The sequence below is a fragment of the Panicum hallii genome, chromosome 9 (genome assembly GCF_002211085.1).
Source record: "Panicum hallii strain FIL2 chromosome 9, PHallii_v3.1, whole genome shotgun sequence".
NCBI lineage: Eukaryota > Viridiplantae > Streptophyta > Magnoliopsida > Poales > Poaceae > Panicum > Panicum hallii.
The window spans coordinates 52,648,733-52,668,998 of record NC_038050.1 but is presented as its reverse complement, the minus strand read 5'-3'; the positions used below and the strand labels follow the sequence as shown (position 1 = coordinate 52,668,998).

Sequence of the window (20,266 nt, the reverse complement as noted above, 5' to 3'; positions counted from 1 at the left end):
CCACGTCGACAAAAATAATAACTTGATAAAATTTACAAGGGGAGAAAAGATATGGATTGCATCGGAATGAAAATCGATGTATGCAGATATAAAAACTTTGAAAATGAATGGAACTTAAAATGATTCGTTTCATCATGACATATATTGACGCCGTGTGGGCAGAGTGTGTTAGTAACTAATTTAGTTACAATTGCTAGTGGTGAAATAATTCATGCGGCACATTTAATCTTAATATTAAATATTATGCAATAGTTAAATGCTATGTTTAGTATTGAAATCGTGAAATAAAATATACATTAAAAGGATTATTCTATTCATCAAACTAAATATCTAGAAATGATAAACCGCATAACGAAACGTTCCGCTTACAATAATGTGCAATTCTTTAGCCATAGATAAAACAGGTGGCTTATGCCTTAACAAGGAGGCAAGTAAAGTAGCCCTCGAAGGAAAAGAAAAAAAAGGGAGGCAGGTAAAGTAAACCCGGCGCCGGCTGTCTGCCAGCAGGGCAGCAGGCAGCCAGGCACGAAGCAGGTTTGCTCCCTCTTCCTTCCACCTCCTCTTCGATTCGATTCGATTGCTACCATCTCTATCCGAGAATCTCTACCAGACTATTCTTCCCTTGCGCATCTCCATGCCCCCTCTGATCTACGGATTCATGGCTTTTCAATTCGCCATTTCTCAATGCTGCAGATTGTGTGAGCACCACCTGTTCGACGAAATATCCCTTCGAACTGACTCCATGGCAGAGGCTCCGGCCGACGGGCTGGTGGTCTCGAAGAACGTTGCCAGCGCGGCGTGCAGGATTAACGCCCTCCCCAGCCACGTTCTCAGCCGCGCAATCTCCTTCCTGGACGCACGCCAGCTCGTGCAGACGTGTCTGCTGTCACGGCGGTGGCGCCACCTCTGGCGCTCCGTGCCTCGCATCAACGCCTCGCGCCATGAGTTCGACGGCATGGCTGACAGCGAGGAGGAGCGCAACGTGCTGTTCAAGAAGTTTACCAACGCCTTCTTGGTGCTCCGTAACCCTGTTGCCTTGGACGAGTTCCGGCTTTTCTACTTCATGCCTGATCATGAAGAGTCAGAGGACCCTGATGCGGACTCGGATGATGCTAACCTGTGGATCCACCATGCTTTACGGAGCAATGCTCGGTCTGTCAAGGTTAAGATATGGGACGACAGATTGCATCTCGATCCTGCAGTGTTTGCTTCAAAATGCTTCTTGACAAGCCTTCAACTTTCCTGCGTTATGTTGTTCGATGGTTTCTTTAGGAACCTCCAGACTGGATGCACAGCATTAGAACGTCTGCTCTTAAATGACTGTGCCATTGACGATGTTGAGATTTCCTCCCAGACACTAAAGGTTTTCACCGTTGATGATTACTCCAACTTCACATTTGGTGAACAGCCCTCTATTTCTATTCCAAGCCTCAGTTATCTTGCCTTCTCTGCTTCTGGCAGAATACCTTCGCTAAAGAACATGGGATCACTAGTGACAGCATCAGTTTCAGTTAGTTCAGGAGGTACTCAGGTTGATGATATCTGTCAGTTTCTCAGGAGCCTATCTGGAGTCACAAATTTGGACTTCGACTATGCAGGAATGGTACGATTCTTGATTTGACAAAAACACATCCGTACAAATATCTATAAGTCAAATCTTTGTTTTGTAAGCGCAAATCTACGTGTTTGATAATGTATTCTGATGCGAAGCTGTATGTCCCTAGAGGATGGTCGATGCTCTCAGCAGGTTCCAAAATAATATAGTGTATTTTTTGTAATCTGACTCACTAAATATTCTATGCAACAAAATCTTATGAGGGTGTTTGGTTCCCCTGGGGCTTATTTTAAGCCCCGTCACATCGGATGTTTGGTTACTAATTAGAAGTATTAATATATAGACTAATGACAAAATAAATTCCTTAACCCCTAGGCTTATTCGCGAGACGAATCTATTAAACCCAATTAGTTTGTGATTAGCCCATGTGATGCTACAGTAAACATGTGCTAATCATGGATTAATTAGTTTAATAGATTCGTCTCAGTAATAAGCCCTAGGCTTATGCAGTTAGTTTGATAATTAGCTTATGTTTAGTCTTTCTAATTGGTATTGAAACATTCGATGTGACAGGGCTTAAAATAAGCCCCAGGGAACAAACATCCCTTTAATTGGTAATTTGAAACAGGAATGCAATTAAGGAATTTCACGTTCAGCTACACCTACTTTTTCTATTGTATATGTAGGTGGCAAGGGGTGAAAATACATCTTGTCCTATAGCATAGTGATTATTTTAAGTTATTTCTCGTTACTGCATATAAATGCAAACTGAAGGCACCATGCAAACAACATGAGCATAAATTATTCTTGGAAGCCCCAGTCCTAGTGCTTAGAATTAGATCACAAGTGAGCAGATGCATCTCCTATTCCTATTGTCTTTCCACCATTCTATCTATATATGCTCTAGATTATTGGCTCAGATAACTATTCAATCCTTCTTCTACATAATTTTAGCTTCTTCTCGGAACAGTTTGTACTTTGTGCTGGATCAGGAAATAATTTTCATGAGTATGGCATGCATTCTTTGTCACATCCTAACTCTTTGGACCTTGTGCAGCTGAAGATGGAAAAAAGTTTGCAATGGTGCCCGAAATTCAACAATCTTACAGCCCTGACTCTTGGTGAATGGTGCCTGGCTGAAGATTACTATGCACTTAAAGTCTTCCTTCGGAACTGTCCTAATCTTGTGAAGCTAACTCTGAAACTTAAGCAGGTACATGCTTCTCTCCACATGTTTATTCATCCTTTGACAAAGGTTTTCTGCATGTTCCATGAAGGTAAAATTTGTATGTTTGCCGTGCTGTAGTGTAATTATACATCTGAAACCATCATCGCTGGGCTGAACGAAGGATCGTTTGCATGTCAGCACATTGAGATGCTTGAAATCGTATACTCGAAGGGTGACCCCAAGGTCCTGGAGAAGCTTTTGGTTGAGGGTGGTATAACCTTAGGTTAGGTTTGCTTTAGGCAGGCATACAGACTCTGAAATCAGCTCTGTCGAACACTGAAACCTGTCACCGGATCATTGCTGCTAAATTCTAATGGAGCAAGGAGCAGGTACATGGTTAGTTCTCATTTATGTGGTACTCCATAGAAACCATATCAGTTCAATTTGGATAGATGTATGTTTTCGCAAGACGGAGTACTTGTCTACCACACATATATTAGCACTCTGATAGCGAAGTACATCTCAGCAGCAGCAGTAGCAGCAGCAGCAGCTACAGATTGGATCATGCCAAAATTGAAAATCTGGGTGTGCTGCACGCCTTTGTTTATTACTTCATATGCGATTGTTGTTTGCCAAAGTAAACAATCCAAAAGTTTTAGCTATCCTGCAAGTTGCAGAAAGTCTATATGCATTATTGTTGTCGTCAGATGAAACGGGTCACTTTTGTGCCCAGAAAATGTAGAAATGAGGGTCAGATCTGCTGGATATATCATTGTAACTGTCAGAGCTGAGGCTTGAAGTATCCTTCACTTGAGCTTTTCACTTGTGTATTGCTGCAAAACTCTAGCTCCACATCTAGTACACCCTGAGGGAGTGGACCACGTACGCCCTCACGTATACTGCGACCAAGTAGCGTCAGCACCACCACATCCACGCAATCACGGGCAGCAATGATTTATCTGCTGAAACCTCTCGCTTTATTCCTTGGTGTACTTGAGTTCTCGTTGCTCAGGGTCGGTGGCCTCGATGGCGAGCTTCAGGGATGCTCTAGGCAATGACAGCTGCCGACTGCTCGCAAGGGAGTGATTGTGATTCACGTCTGCGCAGCGCCTCCGTGCATACCAACCTTTAAACAATTTTGCAAAAAGCCCCTTTAAATTTTTTGAAATCAGCCCGCAGTCCTCTTCCCTATGGCTCCCTCCAGTATCAAATATCGAAATTTCTCCCCGCCTCCTACCTCCCATGAAGCTTCCTCCCTCTCACCAGAATAGAATGCACGCAGCAAGAGCATGACGACGGCGCCGGGCTCCGGTAGGCTCAATGCCGGAGGAAAAACCGGATATGAGGTAAAAAAAAAAGTTCCTTTCTTCACGTTTTATTATCCCCATTGCCTGGGTTTTCAATCCCCTTTTCATAGCTCCTGATTTCCTGATTTCACCAACCCTAGGTTCTGTATGGAGGCTTGATGTTGCAATTGGGTATGGGGAGGACGCCCAGCGACGGGCCGGTGGCACTGGGCTCATAATCTCTTGAGCTCGGATTGCTTGGCTACTTGTCGGTACATTACTATCCCCTGCTTTGCTATCTGAGATCCAGTCTTGGTTGTTCCTGCCCTTTCCCCATCTGGCCATGTGCGTTCACGGCGTTTTTTTAGTTGGTTCCTGGAGCACGTTTCAAGGATATGCATCGCGTTCTTGTAGTCTAATTTGGGACTGATTGTGCAATGCTCTAGCCAAGATCCGTTTGCCGCTAGATGATGCGGTGGGGCATGTTCTGCTGCACCAGTTGTGCAAGGCTGCTTTACTTTGGCTGAGTTTGGAGGGGCTAGACGGTGAGTTCACGCATCAGCTCATTCCGAGGATGTGCTGAAATGAATAAATGATGACTTTATGATTGGAAGAGCAGGCAGGTCACGATGTATGTGAAAGTGCATCTAGGCCTCTAGTGGGTTTTGGTGAATAGAGTGACACCGTGATTAAAGAACTAATGATCTTGTTGAGTATTTGAGCAGGAGTTGATTGGTATATCAGTGGAATATTTGTGATGAAAGACATTGAAAATAAAGATAAAAGGCTCATATGACAAGACGTGTGACTAAGCTATGATTAAAGTGACAAAATTGTTTATTCTCATATCCAAATGAAGCTTGTTGACAAAGTCACAGCACCAGAAGGGAATTTCTTGTGAAGAAATGGACAATCTATCAATAGAAGATAAGTTGCAAATAATTGTAAAGAATGAATTTCATTGATGATTTAATTATGATAAAAACCTATATGGAACTCTATGTAAGCAAGGATGAAGAGTTGGAATTTGGAATAATGTTTCGAGGGACTAAGCTTGGTGAAGAACAATTGGTTTGTGCCGAGGCACCAACGCTAGGTGAAGAAACTTTCTTTGGATTCAACTTGAAGAATCTTTGTCGCGTAGGGTGTTCATATTAGCAAGTATCAAACTTTCTAGATTTGAGGAGAGTAAATTCACTGAGCTTGTGTAGCACATGCAGTGAATCCGAACTTCGGTAAAAATCCTTGTGTCAATTGTGTTTGATTTTATCTTGTAGATTTGAGGAGCTCTCCATTAAACACTTGTGTTCTTGGAGAGATTGTTGTTTTTTAATTACAGGGACTGTGTGGACCTGCTCCAGAAACTCCACTTAGCCTACTCTACATCTGGGGTTTGAGCTTGTAACTATTTACTCGCACTAGATTTACTGTCTTCACTCCGCTCTGTGTGAACCCAGAAGTTTCAAGTTCATCTACTATTCTGCTTAAATTCGGAAGTTCCGGATTTGCTAACCTGGAAGTTCCGGGTTTGGCAGGTAGTGAATTTTATCCGCTGTTTTGGAGTGAAAATTTTTAGGTGAGTCTATTCAAACCCCCCCCCCCCCCCCCACGCTCTAGACGACATCACGGTCCTTTCAGGATGGTACTTTCAGGAACCTTCCCTTGAATGTTTTCATATTATAAGGGTTCAGTTTGCAGCATATGCATATCGCTTCTTACTTCTGGTGTGTGTTTTTAGCTGTTTGATCAAGCATTTCACGGACTTCTGTTTGTTGTCTTGTGATTTTTCTTTGCAGGAGGGATCATTATGAATGGAATGGAAAACTTATTTAGTTGAGAATATGTCTTAAGCCTGTCTCTTGCTTGATCAGAGTACGGAATGTGTGTGAAATATTTCATGAGAACAGAGGTAAAATTAGTTTGGAGTGGCTTATGTTTCTCACAGAATTGTGCAATAGTTTGTACCATCTGTTTAACATGTGTTTGGTAGAATGGTTTAGAAAGAACTTAACAGTTATTTCGAGGATCAATAGCATTTTTTTAATGGAAACGAAAGGTATAGGCTTGACTTCCCAAAGTAACTCATGTGTCAGTGTAAAAAAACTCATCCACCTAGGATATGTGCTGCTCGCATGACAAGTAGTAATGAACCAGCTCCAGGAAATAGATTGAGGAAGGTGCAGACTGCAGAGTCCTGTATTTCTTGTCATTTGCAGCCTTTGGAAATTGGAGAGTTGGAGAGAGGAGTATTACCCCCCCCCCCCCCCCAATATTTGAACTGCAGCTGTTCCATACAATGAATTAATATAGGATGGAGGGGTTACGTAGTGTATCCATATATGTTTTTGCAATCATAAATTAGTGCTTTGTTTCCACTCACGGTAGCAGTTGTTAAAGTTTTTGCTTGGCTTAATACATAGCAAACTAATGTTCCCCTGTTTAACTATTGTTCATATCAGACCTATCTGTCTAGCTTAAAATCTCGCCAGGGTCACTGGTTTAGTGCAAAGATCTTGACAGCATGCTGTTCAATGCTTTACGAAAACAAAGTCTCGTCTTCTTGCTCAACATTATGTGGTCATCTATTTAGTTTCTCTTGCAGAATTGAGTACTCAACACTTGTCTGTCATACTGGACTAATGAATGTACCTTGCGTTGCAGATCGCAAAAGAAATTTTTCCTGCCATAATATGAAGGTACCCAATCTTCAAGTGTTGACACTGCTGGGTTGTACTAGAATAATTGATGGTGATGCCCTTGAGCAAGAAAGGATAAAATAAATCACTACAGGCGAGCTGATCATCAAAACTTTAAGTGTTCTCAAGAAGTATGCTTTGTCAGAGATTGCTTCAGCTGGCCTTTCTTGTGAAACATTGGGCTAAATCGAGGTGTAGGAATGAAACATTGGCTTGGCAAGCTAACTGTACTTTGAACTTGATTAAATCTTTATCAATAAGGCAAGTTAACTGTTTGTTATTGAATTTGAATGACAACAGGTAGATGTAGCACCACCATAGTGTCATTTTCTATCATTTTTCTGGACAAATTTATGTGCATGCTGCCATTTTATCACATCAATGACGTTGTAAAAATTAAATGTTAATGAACATGTCATGATGGGGCACGCAAAACGCGCCAAATGTTCTAGTCAAAATTCAAAAGCTCAAGGCAGAAAGAGACTGCCTACCTGATATTCAGGTGTTTTACTGGCAACTAACACTCGGTTGTTTCCAGTCAACAGAACACACAAAAACTGATACAAGGAAATTTGGGTGTTTCAGATGCATCAAACACCAGATTTTGTATCCATCAGATTTTGATAAAAAAAATTCTGACAATAGTAAACTGCATAAACCGACAAAAAAATGATGTGCATATGTACAGCTTTAATCAGTCAAACAAAAGCGAAAAGTATCCGATTCAATACAAAATTCTAGATGTCCACACAAATTGCAGATTTCAAATTTACACAGTACAGAGTCAACACAAATATATGTGCACCGACTGCAAATTTTATAGGTGACATATCAAACTCCTTGAACATTACAGAATATAGATGTGCATATATGCGAATAGCAGAAGTGATCTAAGTCAACCCCTGGCTTGCTGTGCCACGTCATGATCAGCTGAATGAAAACCTTCTCAAGTGCCCATACAGTCAGCATCACACAGCTGGAATCAACCATTGTTAACACCGTAGGGAGCACAAGGCGATCCTGAAGTCCCTCCTGGATGCCAAGTAGCATGTGCCATCTCAACTCACTCCGTATCGAATTGACGAGCCTTGTAGTAGGGTACCATCTGTAAAAAAAGGGGGGGAAATATAAATTTGTGGGATAAAAAGATGTTGTGCTGATGATACAAACAAAAAGACTGGCATTGACTTGCAGTGTACAAACACAAAAAGACAGGAATTGATATACATGGTCATAAAGAGTAGACACTACATTGTTTCACATTATGACCAGACCAACCACATGAGCTGTAGATGATTAGTAAAGAGTAGATGTAAAAGAAAGAATGACAATTTGATTAGTGTATTAGGCTATGTAGGCTACCGTGTAGGAACACAGAACTCTAAAAAGAATGGCAGTACTGTGATCCCGACCAAATTGGACATATTTGCTAAATGGCAGCCATCTTAGATGCAGATTATGCAATTTTGAACTGTCTAATCAACGATTAGCAACTGTAAATTCTGCTATTATATAGGAAAACAGAACTCTAGAAAGAATGGTGGTCTGTGATCCCAGGCAAATGAACAGATTAGCTAAATGACATCCATCTTACAGGCATATTAACATTAATTATTAGCAACTATAATTAAGGATAAAGTCTCACTAGTATAAGAATGATTAGTAATAACATGTAACTGAGACTGGACCATGCAAAAGGATGGCTAGTATCAGAACTCTAGTATCAGGATATGAATGGCCTACTGCAAAGAGAGGAAACAGATATGCATTCGATGAGTAGCCTACTGCAAATTATGATGTAATAATGCAATGGAAGATGAATGGTGCAGTAAATGGTGAGGAGGTGAGTGAAAAAATTACATGTAATAGCACTAAGCTACCTAAAAAAAGATATTGAGATAATTATTGCTTCTATAGCTGACTGTGCAGGCGCAAACATATACCCTGGGGGGCATGAATGAAAATGATATCGAATGGCTAAAGAATTGCAGATTCAAGGTTGGAAAAGAGAAAACAAGATATAAAGATATAGTTTGAATTGGGCAAGGGGCAGATATCAGAAACTTAGCTTTTCATGGATGACGATGCATCTGAACAGGCGGGGAAGTAACTCGCAGCTTGATCTCATCAGGGACAGGGAGATTCATGAAATTGATAAAAAAAAGACTGCTTAGTAAATAGTAATGTGATTTGAGCAAAACGGTAATATTGTGAAACAAACAAACTATTAATAACTTGTGTAAGTAAATAAAGACAAAGATTCACAGAGAACCATGAACTCTTGAGCGAGTGCAGAACCTACCTAGCTGAACACTAACTATGCACGAACTCTATGAATATGTGTAGGAAAAGTAAGTAGATAGCTGACCTTAATGAAGATTGACGAAGACGCAATGGAGTGCGGACGGCTGGCAATCAGGTCGCCCAGATAAAGAAAGGGCACACCGGCCCCAAAGATGGCGTCCAATTGCCACAGATGAAGAAGCAATGCCCTTGCATTGGCCCCGGCATCGCCATCACCCCTCTTCGGATAGCCATGCCGCAGTAGCAGTAGCAGTCTGCAGCAACAGCGCCACTGAAGCACGAGCTTAAGCTATGATTCACTGGAGGCTGCTGCGGCTGAAGTTGTGGCTGCGGCTGCGGCTGCGGCTGCGGCTGCGGCTCTGGCTGAGGCGGTGGCGCCAGAGAGCCGGTGATAGAGATGGTCACCCCTCGCTGCATCAGCTCTGCCAGGAGGCGCGCCGTGTTGCGGGCATCATCGAGCCCGCAGTGGAGGCGGCCGTTCCACTGCAGACCCGCCTCCGCGACTGCCTCCTGAAGGTTGCGCCGCCCAGCGCCGAACGCTGCCTCGAAGGGTACCCTGAGGTTGACCCACTGGTTGAAATAGGATGGCTTGGTGAGGCCCTTGAAGCTGCATTCAAATTCAAGCATTGTGCGGCAGTCCCAGTCGCCCCAAGTGACGACGGCGAGGCGGTTCTTGGCGGCGCCCGCCTCCGTCAGCCACGCGTCGTGCATCGCCAGCGCCTGCTCAACATCCACGCCGCCGTCGACCTGATCTTGCCGGATTCCCGTCAGCTCGGAGCAGAATGCGGTGAGGCGCGGGTGGTGCCGAGGCCTCACGTATGTGCGGAACGATGAGACAATGCGTCCGTTGGCGGCGTCGACGAGGACCGCAGGAAACTCGATAATTTCCTGCGGGTAGATTCTTGAATCTCGCTCGCAGGTGGCCTCGAAGTCGATGACGTCGAAGTAATCGAACTCCATGGCGCCGCGCGCCGCCGGACCTGCCGGCCGAGACGCTGTAGCGGATGAGTGGCAGTGCTTTCCTTGCGCTGCTGTGGTTGGGGGAGAAAGGCTCGGCAGCTGAGCCATCGCGCCGCGCCCCGCCGGATTTGCTGGGCGGAACGCAGCTGCGGTGCAGGAGAGGCAGCGCATCCCTTGCGCTGCAGTAGTTGCGCGAGGAAGGTTGTTCTGCTGCTGCAACGCCATGGCTCCGCGCGCCGCCGGATCTGCAGATCGGAAAGCTGCGGCGGAGGAGGGGCGGAGCGTTGCTTGCGATGAGATTGCTGTGATTGCGCGACGAAATTGCGGTGGTTGGTTCGCGTGAGATTTGTTTTGGCGTGAGATTTGATCGGACCCAGCCGAGGAAGGGTTTTAGATGCATAGCGGCGGAGGTGGGAGGTCGGCGGCGGAAGGATGTCGGTGGCGTACGGACGACGCAGGGGATTTCGTCTCCGACTAGAATTCAGATAGGAAAAATGGATAAGGCCCACTGGTAGTGACAGCTTGGCTCGATCGAAGACTCGGATGACTGCTGAGTAAGCGGCGCTACATATGGAAAAAATTTTCTAAAATAATACTCCGCATGTATTTTCGGAATATCGCGAAATTGGATGTCTTGTACGGAGAGCGCTTTTACCTTTTACCTGCTCGAGCTTCACCTATTTCGTGCAAATCGAGACACTGCAGCGTGAACCCGTTTTATAAGTCGGGATAAAAATAAACTTTAAGTTGTACGAAGGTATTTTTTTCTTCGATTTCACCGGTGAAGCTATTTAAGAAGAGCCCTTCCAAACGACCTAAGCATCCTATCGACTAAATATGAAATGTTCAATGCTTAACAATAATATGGATTTGAGAGTAGTTTTTTCAATCTTTCCTAGGGACAAATTTGCCAGCTAAAACGCAATGGGCGTAATTGGCATATTGTAGATAATATGACTTTATTGACTTCGTGACGGCTAGCACTAGGGTGTAAATAGATCATACATGAACATATATCACTTATACCATATTCTTTTTGGAAATTGGAGGGCGATACGGTTTGGTGTTTGCCATATGCGATTGTTGTTTGCCAAAGTAAACAATCCAAAAGTTTCAGCTATCCTGCAAGTTGCAGAAACTCTATATGCATTATTGTTGTCGTCAGATGAAACGGGTCACTTTTGTGCCCAGAAAATATAGACATGAAGGTCAGATCTGCTGGATATATCATTGAAAATGTCAAAGCTGAGCCTTGAAGTATCCTTCGCTTGAGCTTTTCACTTGTGTATTGCTGCAAAACTCTAGCTACACATCTAGCACACCCTGAGGGAGTAGACCATGTACGCCCTCACGTATACTGCGACCAAGCAGCGTCAGCACCAACACATCCACGTCGTCACGGGCAGCAATGATTTATCTGCCGAAACCTCTCGCTTTATTCATTGGTGTACTTGAGTTCTCGTTGCTCAGGGTCGGTGACCTCGACGGCGAGCTTCAGGGATGCTCTGGGCAATGACAGCAACCGACTGTTCGTATGGGAGTAATTGTGATTCACGCCTGCGCAGCGCCTTCGTGCATTCCACCCTTTAAACAACTTTGCAAAAAGCCTCTTAAACTTTTTTTGAAATCAGCCCGCAATCCTCTTTCACTATGGCTCCTTCCAGTATCAAATATCAAAATTTCTCCATGCCTCCTCCCTCCCACGAAACTTCCTCCCTCTCACGAGAATAGAATGCACGCAGAAAGAGCATGACGACGGCGCTGGGCTCCGGTAGGCTCAATGCCGGAGGAAAAAACGGATATGAGGTAAAAAAAAAGTTCCTTTCTTCACGTTTTATTATCCCCATTGCCTGGGTTTTTAATCCCCTTTTCATAGCTCCTGATTTCACCAACCCTAGGTTCTGTATGGAGGCTTGATGTTGCGATTGGGTACGGGGAGGACGCCCAGCGACGGGCCGGTGGCACTGGGCTCATAATCTCTTGAGCTCGGATTGCTTGGCTGCTTGTCGGTACATTACTATCCCCTGCTTTGCTATCTGAGATCCAGTCTTGGTTGTTCCTGCCCTTTCCCCATCTGGCCATGTGCGTTCACGGCGTTTTTTGTGCTGGTTCCTGGAGCACGTTTCAAGGATATGCATCGCGTTCTTGTAGTCTAATTTGGGACTGATTGTGCAATGCTCTAGCCAAGATCCATTTGCCGCTAGATGATGCGGTGGGGCATGTTCTGCTGCACCAGTTGTGCAAGGCTGCTTTACTTTGGCTGAGTTTGGAGGGGCTAGACGGTGAGTTCACGCATCAGCTCATTCCGAGGATGTGCTGAAATGAATCAATGATGACTTTATGATTGGAAGAGCAGGCAGGTCGCGATGTATGTGAAAGTGCATCTAGGCCTCTAGTGGGTTTTGGTGAATAGAGTGACACCGTGATTAAAGAACTAATGATCTTGTTGAGTATTTGAGCAGGAGTTGATTGGTATATCAGTGGAATATTTATGATGAAAGACATTGAAAATAAAGATAAAAGGCTCATATGACAAGACGTGTGACTAAGCTATGATTAAAGTGACAATATTGACAAGCAATGATTACTATATGGATTGAGTTACGTGTGTAATGACAATTGTTTATTCTCATATCCAAATGAAGCTTGTTGACAAAGTCACAGCACCAGAAGGGAATTTCTTGTGAAGAAATGGACAATCTATCAATAGAAGATAAGTTGCAAATAATTGTAAAGAATGAATTTCATTGATGATTTAATTATGATAAAAACCTATATGGAACTCTATGTAAGCAAGGATGAAGAGTTGGAATTTGGAATAATGTTTCGAGGGACTAAGCTTGGCGAAGGACAATTGGTTTGTGCCGAGGCACCAACGCTAGGGTGAAGAAACTTTCTTTGGATTCAACTTGAAGGATCTAGGTCATATAGGGTGTTCATATTAGCAAGTATCAAACTTTCTAGAATCTTACTGGAAGACGGTGGTTTGAACAAGAAGTGGATTTCATTCAAAGATAATGGTTCAAGTCACTGGCTGAAGGAAATTGTGCTCAAATTATAGAAACCAAGTTGGATGCACTCCTCACATTGAGAATGATCAAGGCACCATATGGTACACTTTTGACAAACTTAAATGGTTGAAATGTAATCTATCTTTGATCTTGAGTACAGGTGTGCCATACTATCAAGAGGGATGCATCGCATTATATTTTGATTTAGTCTCGGTGCTCAAATAACCTAAGTAAGTTGAGAGAGACACAAAAGTCTCAAGTGCACATTGGGTGGATTTAACAAGGGCAACCTGAAAGTTCCAGTTTTCCAACCCGGAAGTTCCGGGTTTTGCTTACGTGGCACTAACGGCTAGTAGGTTTGAAAACCCGGAGGTTCTGGGTGTGAGAATCTAGAAGTTCCGTATTCTAAGTGTCACGTAACGGCTAGTTTCTTTGGACCCAGCTATTTATACCTTTGAGCCCCTCCTTGGTGGGCTGCTGTTCCAGGCATTTTTCTGTTGCTTGCTGGTCGTCCTAAGAAAGCTTGGTAGCCTTGTTGAGCTCTCCCCAACCTCTCTTTGTGAGATTGTGTGATTCTTGTAATATCTTTGAATTGGGTTTGAGAGAGTGAAAGCTTGAGAGTACTAGAGAGCACAGCAAACCTTGAGCACTTCAGTTTGGCCAAAATCGTATGTTTCCCATTTGTTACTCTTGGAGCTTCGTCTCCTAGACAGTTAGGCGTTGCCCGGCGAGCACCTAATTGTGTGGACTATCGGGGGAAGTTTGTAAGGGTCGGTTTCCACCTACGCAAGGGAAGGTAATCAAGATAGTGGAAGGTCAAGGTGTGCTTGTGTAGCGCCTTGGCGGGGAGGCTTCACTGTGCTCCTCAACGGAGAGTAGCATTCACTGAGCTTGTGTAGCACATGCAGTGAATCCGAACTTCGGTAAAAATCCTTGTGTCAATTGTGTTTGATTTTATCTTGTAGATTTAAGGAGCACTCCATTAAACACTTGTGTTCTTGGAGAGATTGTTGTTTTTTAATTACAGGGACTGTGTGGACCTGCTCCAGAAACTCCACTTAGCCTACTCTACATCTGGGGTTTGAACTTGTAACTATTTACTCGCACTAGATTTACTGTCTTCACTCCGCTCTGTGTGAACCCGGAAGTTTCAAGTTCATCTACTATCCTGCTTAAATTCGGAAGTTCCGGATTTGCTAACTCGGAAGTTCCGGGTTTGGCAGGCAGTGAATTTTATCCGCTGGTTTGGAGTGAAAATTTTTAGGTGCGTCTATTCAAACAACCCCCCCCCCCCCCCACGCTCTAGACGACATCACGGTCCTTTCAGGATGATACTTTCAGGAACTTTCCCTTGAATGTTTTCATATTATAAGGGTTCAGTTTGCAGCATATGCATATCGCTTCTTACTTCTGGTGTGTGTTTTTAGCTGTTTGATCAAGCATTTCACGGACTTCTGTTTGTTGTCTTGTGATTTTTCTTTGCAGGAGGGATCATTATGAATGGAATGGAAAACTTATTTAGTTGAGAATATGTCTTAAGCCTGTCTCTTGCTTGATCAGAGTATGGAATGTGTGTGAAATATTTCATGAGAACAGAGGTAAAATTAGTTTGGAGTGGCTTATGTTTCTCACAGAATTGTGCAATAGTTTGTACCATCTGTTTAACATGTGTTTGGTAGAATGGTTTAGAAAGAACTTAACAGTTATTTCGAGGATCAATAGCATTTTTTTAATGGAAACGAAAGGTATAGGCTTGACTTCCCAAAGTAACTCATGTGTCAGTGTAAAAAAACTCATCCACCTAGGATATGTGCTGCTCGCATGACAAGTAGTAATGAACCAGCTCCAGGAAATAGATTGAGGAAGGTGCAGACTGCAGAGTCCTGTATTTCTTGTCATTTGCAGCCTTTGGAAATTGGAGAGTTGGAGAGAGGAGTATTACCCCCCACCCCCCCCCCCCCCCCAATATTTGAACTGCAGCTGTTCCATACAATGAATTAATATAGGATGGAGGGGTTACGTAGTGTATCCATATATGTTTTTGCAATCATAAATTAGTGCTTTGTTTCCACTCACGGTAGCAGTTGTTAAAGTTTTTGCTTGGCTTAATACATAGCAAACTAATGTTCCCCTGTTTAACTATTGTTCATATCAGACCTATCTGTCTAGCTTAAAATCTCGCCAGGGTCACTGGTTTAGTGCAAAGATCTTGACAGCATGCTGTTCAATGCTTTACGAAAACAAAGTCTCGTCTTCTTGCTCAACATTATGTGGTCATCTATTTAGTTTCTCTTGCAGAATTGAGTACTCAACACTTGTCTGTCATACTGGACTAATGAATGTACCTTGCGTTGCAGATCGCAAAAGAAATTTTTCCTGCCATAATATGAAGGTACCCAATCTTCAAGTGTTGACACTGCTGGGTTGTACTAGAATAATTGATGGTGATGCCCTTGAGCAAGAAAGGATAAAATAAATCACTACAGGCGAGCTGATCATCAAAACTTTGTTCTCAAGAAGTATGCTTTGTCAGAGATTGCTTCAGCTGGCCTTTCTTGTGAAACATTGGGCTAAATCGAGGTGTAGGAATGAAACATTGGCTTGGCAAGCTAACTGTACTTTGAACTTGATTAAATCTTTATCAATAAGGCAAGTTAACTGTTTGTTATTGAATTTGAATGACAACAGGTAGATGTAGCACCACCATAGTGTCATTTTCTATCATTTTTCTGGACAAATTTATGTGCATGCTGCCATTTTATCACATCAATGACGTTGTAAAAATTAAATGTTAATGAACATGTCATGATGGGGCACGCAAAACGCGCCAAATGTTCTAGTCAAAATTCAAAAGCTCAAGGCAGAAAGAGACTGCCTACCTGATATTCAGGTGTTTTACTGGCAACTAACACTCGGTTGTTTCCAGTCAACAGAACACACAAAAACTGATACAAGGAAATTTGGGTGTTTCAGATGCATCAAACACCAGATTTTGTATCCATCAGATTTTGATAAAAAAATTCTGACAATAGTAAACTGCATAAACCGACAAAAAAATGATGTGCATATGTACAGCTTTAATCAGTCAAACAAAAGCGAAAAGTATCCGATTCAATACAAAATTCTAGATGTCCACACAAATTGCAGATTTCAAATTTACACAGTACAGAGTCAACACAAATATATGTGCACCGACTGCAAATTTTATAGGTGACATATCAAACTCCTTGAACATTACAGAATATAGATGTGCATATATGCGAATAGCAGAAGTGATCTAAGTCAACCCCTGGCTTGCTGTGCCACGTCATGATCAGCTGAATGAAAACCTTCTCAAGTGCCCATACAGTCAGCATCACACAGCTGGAATCAACCATTGTTAACACCGTAGGGAGCACAAGGCGATCCTGAAGTCCCTCCTGGATGCCAAGTAGCATGTGCCATCTCAACTCACTCCGTATCGAATTGACGAGCCTTGTAGTAGGGTACCATCTGTAAAAAAAGGGGGGGAAATATAAATTTGTGGGATAAAAAGATGTTGTGCTGATGATACAAACAAAAAGACTGGCATTAACTTGCAGTGTACAAACACAAAAAGACAGGAATTGATATACATGGTCATAAAGAGTAGACACTACATTGTTTCACATTATGACCAGACCAACCACATGAGCTGTAGATGATTAGTAAAGAGTAGATGTAAAAGAAAGAATGACAATTTGATTAGTGTATTAGGCTATGTAGGCTACCGTGTAGGAACACAGAACTCTAAAAAGAATGGCAGTACTGTGATCCCGACCAAATTGGACATATTTGCTAAATGGCAGCCATCTTAGATGCAGATTATGCAATTTTGAACTGTCTAATCAACGATTAGCAACTGTAAATTCTGCTATTATATAGGAAAACAGAACTCTAGAAAGAATGGTGGTCTGTGATCCCAGGCAAATGAACAGATTAGCTAAATGACATCCATCTTACAGGCATATTAACATTAATTATTAGCAACTATAATTAAGGATAAAGTCTCACTAGTATAAGAATGATTAGTAATAACATGTAACTGAGACTGGACCATGCAAAAGGATGGCTAGTATCAGAACTCTAGTATCAGGATATGAATGGCCTACTGCAAAGAGAGGAAACAGATATGCATTCGATGAGTAGCCTACTGCAAATTATGATGTAATAATGCAATGGAAGATGAATGGTGCAGTAAATGGTGAGGAGGTGAGTGAAAAAATTACATGTAATAGCACTAAGCTACCTAAAAAAAGATATTGAGATAATTATTGCTTCTATAGCTGACTGTGCAGGCGCAAACATATACCCTGGGGGGCATGAATGAAAATGATATCGAATGGCTAAAGAATTGCAGATTCAAGGTTGGAAAAGAGAAAACAAGATATAAAGATATAGTTTGAATTGGGCAAGGGGCAGATATCAGAAACTTAGCTTTTCATGGATGACGATGCATCTGAACAGGCGGGGAAGTAACTCGCAGCTTGATCTCATCAGGGACAGGGAGATTCATGAAATTGATAAAAAAAAGACTGCTTAGTAAATAGTAATGTGATTTGAGCAAAACGGTAATATTGTGAAACAAACAAACTATTAATAACTTGTGTAAGTAAATAAAGACAAAGATTCACAGAGAACCATGAACTCTTGAGCGAGTGCAGAACCTACCTAGCTGAACACTAACTATGCACGAACTCTATGAATATGTGTAGGAAAAGTAAGTAGATAGCTGACCTTAATGAAGATTGACGAAGACGCAATGGAGTGCGGACGGCTGGCAATCAGGTCGCCCAGATAAAGAAAGGGCACACCGGCCCCAAAGATGGCGTCCAATTGCCACAGATGAAGAAGCAATGCCCTTGCATTGGCCCCGGCATCGCCATCACCCCTCTTCGGATAGCCATGCCGCAGTAGCAGTAGCAGTCTGCAGCAACAGCGCCACTGAAGCACGAGCTTAAGCTATGATTCACTGGAGGCTGCTGCGGCTGAAGTTGTGGCTGCGGCTGCGGCTGCGGCTGCGGCTGCGGCTCTGGCTGAGGCGGTGGCGCCAGAGAGCCGGTGATAGAGATGGTCACCCCTCGCTGCATCAGCTCTGCCAGGAGGCGCGCCGTGTTGCGGGCATCATCGAGCCCGCAGTGGAGGCGGCCGTTCCACTGCAGACCCGCCTCCGCGACTGCCTCCTGAAGGTTGCGCCGCCCAGCGCCGAACGCTGCCTCGAAGGGTACCCTGAGGTTGACCCACTGGTTGAAATAGGATGGCTTGGTGAGGCCCTTGAAGCTGCATTCAAATTCAAGCATTGTGCGGCAGTCCCAGTCGCCCCAAGTGACGACGGCGAGGCGGTTCTTGGCGGCGCCCGCCTCCGTCAGCCACGCGTCGTGCATCGCCAGCGCCTGCTCAACATCCACGCCGCCGTCGACCTGATCTTGCCGGATTCCCGTCAGCTCGGAGCAGAATGCGGTGAGGCGCGGGTGGTGCCGAGGCCTCACGTATGTGCGGAACGATGAGACAATGCGTCCGTTGGCGGCGTCGACGAGGACCGCAGGAAACTCGATAATTTCCTGCGGGTAGATTCTTGAATCTCGCTCGCAGGTGGCCTCGAAGTCGATGACGTCGAAGTAATCGAACTCCATGGCGCCGCGCGCCGCCGGACCTGCCGGCCGAGACGCTGTAGCGGATGAGTGGCAGTGCTTTCCTTGCGCTGCTGTGGTTGGGGGAGAAAGGCTCGGCAGCTGAGCCATCGCGCCGCGCCCCGCCGGATTTGCTGGGCGGAACGCAGCTGCGGTGCAGGAGAGGCAGCGCATCCCTTGCGCTGCAGTAGTTGCGCGAGGAAGGTTGTTCTGCTGCTGCAACGCCATGGCTCCGCGCGCCGCCGGATCTGCAGATCGGAAAGCTGCGGCGGAGGAGGGGCGGAGCGTTGCTTGCGATGAGATTGCTGTGATTGCGCGACGAAATTGCGGTGGTTGGTTCGCGTGAGATTTGTTTTGGCGTGAGATTTGATCGGACCCAGCCGAGGAAGGGTTTTAGATGCATAGCGGCGGAGGTGGGAGGTCGGCGGCGGAAGGATGTCGGTGGCGTACGGACGACGCAGGGGATTTCGTCTCCGACTAGAATTCAGATAGGAAAAATGGATAAGGCCCACTGGTAGTGACAGCTTGGCTCGATCGAAGACTCGGATGACTGCTGAGTAAGCGGCGCTACATATGGAAAAAATTTTCTAAAATAATACTCCGCATGTATTTTCGGAATATCGCGAAATTGGATGTCTTGTACGGAGAGCGCTTTTACCTTTTACCTGCTCGAGCTTCACCTATTTCGTGCAAATCGAGACACTGCAGCGTGAACCCGTTTTATAAGTCGGGATAAAAATAAACTTTAAGTTGTACGAAGGTATTTTTTTCTTCGATTTCACCGGTGAAGCTATTTAAGAAGAGCCCTTCCAAACGACCTAAGCATCCTATCGACTAAATATGAAATGTTCAATGCTTAACAATAATATGGATTTGAGAGTAGTTTTTTCAATCTTTCCTAGGGACAAATTTGCCAGCTAAAACGCAATGGGCGTAATTGGCATATTGTAGATAATATGACTTTATTGACTTCGTGACGGCTAGCACTAGGGTGTAAATAGATCATACATGAACATATATCACTTATACCATATTCTTTTTGGAAATTGGAGGGCGATACGGTTTGGTGTTTGCCATATGCGATTGTTGTTTGCCAAAGTAAACAATCCAAAAGTTTCAGCTATCCTGCAAGTTGCAGAAACTCTATATGCATTATTGTTGTCGTCAGATGAAACGGGTCACTTTTGTGCCCAGAAAATATAGACATGAAGGTCAGATCTGCTGGATATATCATTGAAAATGTCAAAGCTGAGCCTTGAAGTATCCTTCGCTTGAGCTTTTCACTTGTGTATTGCTGCAAAACTCTAGCTACACATCTAGCACACCCTGAGGGAGTAGACCATGTACGCCCTCACGTATACTGCGACCAAGCAGCGTCAGCACCAACACATCCACGTCGTCACGGGCAGCAATGATTTATCTGCCGAAACCTCTCGCTTTATTCATTGGTGTACTTGAGTTCTCGTTGCTCAGGGTCGGTGACCTCGACGGCGAGCTTCAGGGATGCTCTGGGCAATGACAGCAACCGACTGTTCGTATGGGAGTAATTGTGATTCACGCCTGCGCAGCGCCTTCGTGCATTCCACCCTTTAAACAACTTTGCAAAAAGCCTCTTAAACTTTTTTTGAAATCAGCCCG

The 20,266-nt window shown here is 44.0% G+C and overlaps 3 protein-coding genes across 6 annotated transcripts; 1 reads left to right on the top strand and 2 right to left on the bottom strand.

Moving 5' to 3' along the window:
- The first annotated feature begins 442 nt into the window (after positions 1 to 442).
- LOC112876374 (F-box/LRR-repeat protein At3g59200-like) lies at positions 443 to 6,985 on the top strand. 3 transcript variants are annotated; one of them, XM_025940471.1, is made up of 4 exons: positions 443 to 534; positions 694 to 1,603; positions 2,613 to 2,768; positions 2,862 to 3,479. In XM_025940471.1, the coding sequence occupies exons 2-4, from the start codon at positions 743 to 745 to the stop codon at positions 3,009 to 3,011; spliced, it is 1,167 nt and encodes a 388-aa protein (XP_025796256.1). In that variant the 5' UTR covers positions 443 to 534; positions 694 to 742; the 3' UTR covers positions 3,012 to 3,479. The 3 variants fall into 3 exon arrangements, 2 of the variants coding, with proteins under 2 accessions (XP_025796256.1, XP_025796255.1); XR_003225300.1 differs by lacking the exon at positions 2,862 to 3,479 and adding exons at positions 5,806 to 5,918; positions 6,671 to 6,985 and having other exon boundaries at positions 464 to 1,603; XM_025940470.1 differs by having other exon boundaries at positions 464 to 1,603.
- A 418-nt stretch (positions 6,986 to 7,403) lies between these two features.
- LOC112876526 (ERI1 exoribonuclease 2-like) lies at positions 7,404 to 10,497 on the bottom strand. The gene is made up of 2 exons (XM_025940653.1): positions 9,074 to 10,497; positions 7,404 to 8,850 (listed from the first exon to the last, which is right to left on the bottom strand). Exon 1 carries the CDS (start codon positions 10,192 to 10,194, stop codon positions 9,121 to 9,123), a length of 1,074 nt encoding a protein of 357 aa, XP_025796438.1. The 5' UTR covers positions 10,195 to 10,497; the 3' UTR covers positions 7,404 to 8,850; positions 9,074 to 9,120.
- A 5,568-nt stretch (positions 10,498 to 16,065) lies between these two features.
- On the bottom strand, positions 16,066 to 19,159 carry LOC112876525 (ERI1 exoribonuclease 2-like). Of its 2 annotated transcripts, XR_003225334.1 has the most exons (3): positions 17,736 to 19,159; positions 17,438 to 17,512; positions 16,066 to 16,474 (listed from the first exon to the last, which is right to left on the bottom strand). XR_003225334.1 is itself a non-coding variant. In XM_025940652.1 (2 exons), exon 1 carries the CDS (start codon positions 18,854 to 18,856, stop codon positions 17,783 to 17,785), a length of 1,074 nt encoding a protein of 357 aa, XP_025796437.1. In that variant the 5' UTR covers positions 18,857 to 19,159; the 3' UTR covers positions 16,066 to 17,512; positions 17,736 to 17,782. The 2 variants fall into 2 exon arrangements, 1 of the variants encoding a protein (XP_025796437.1); XM_025940652.1 differs by having other exon boundaries at positions 16,066 to 17,512.
- Positions 19,160 to 20,266: the final 1,107 nt, after the last annotated feature.

Bases quoted from the DNA above. Each gene is read 5' to 3' on its own strand.
- LOC112876374 (XM_025940470.1), top strand. From the start codon at position 635: ATGCCCCCTCTGATCTACGGATTCATGGCTTTTCAATTCGCCATTTCT. The intron at 1,604-2,612 runs GTACGATTCTTG...GACCTTGTGCAG, and splicing joins ACTTCGACTATGCAGGAATG to CTGAAGATGGAAAAAAGTTT. The intron at 2,769-2,861 runs GTACATGCTTCT...GCCGTGCTGTAG, and splicing joins TAACTCTGAAACTTAAGCAG to TGTAATTATACATCTGAAAC.
- LOC112876525 (XM_025940652.1), bottom strand. From the start codon at position 18,856: ATGGCGTTGCAGCAGCAGAACAACCTTCCTCGCGCAACTACTGCAGCG.
- LOC112876526 (XM_025940653.1), bottom strand. From the start codon at position 10,194: ATGGCGTTGCAGCAGCAGAACAACCTTCCTCGCGCAACTACTGCAGCG.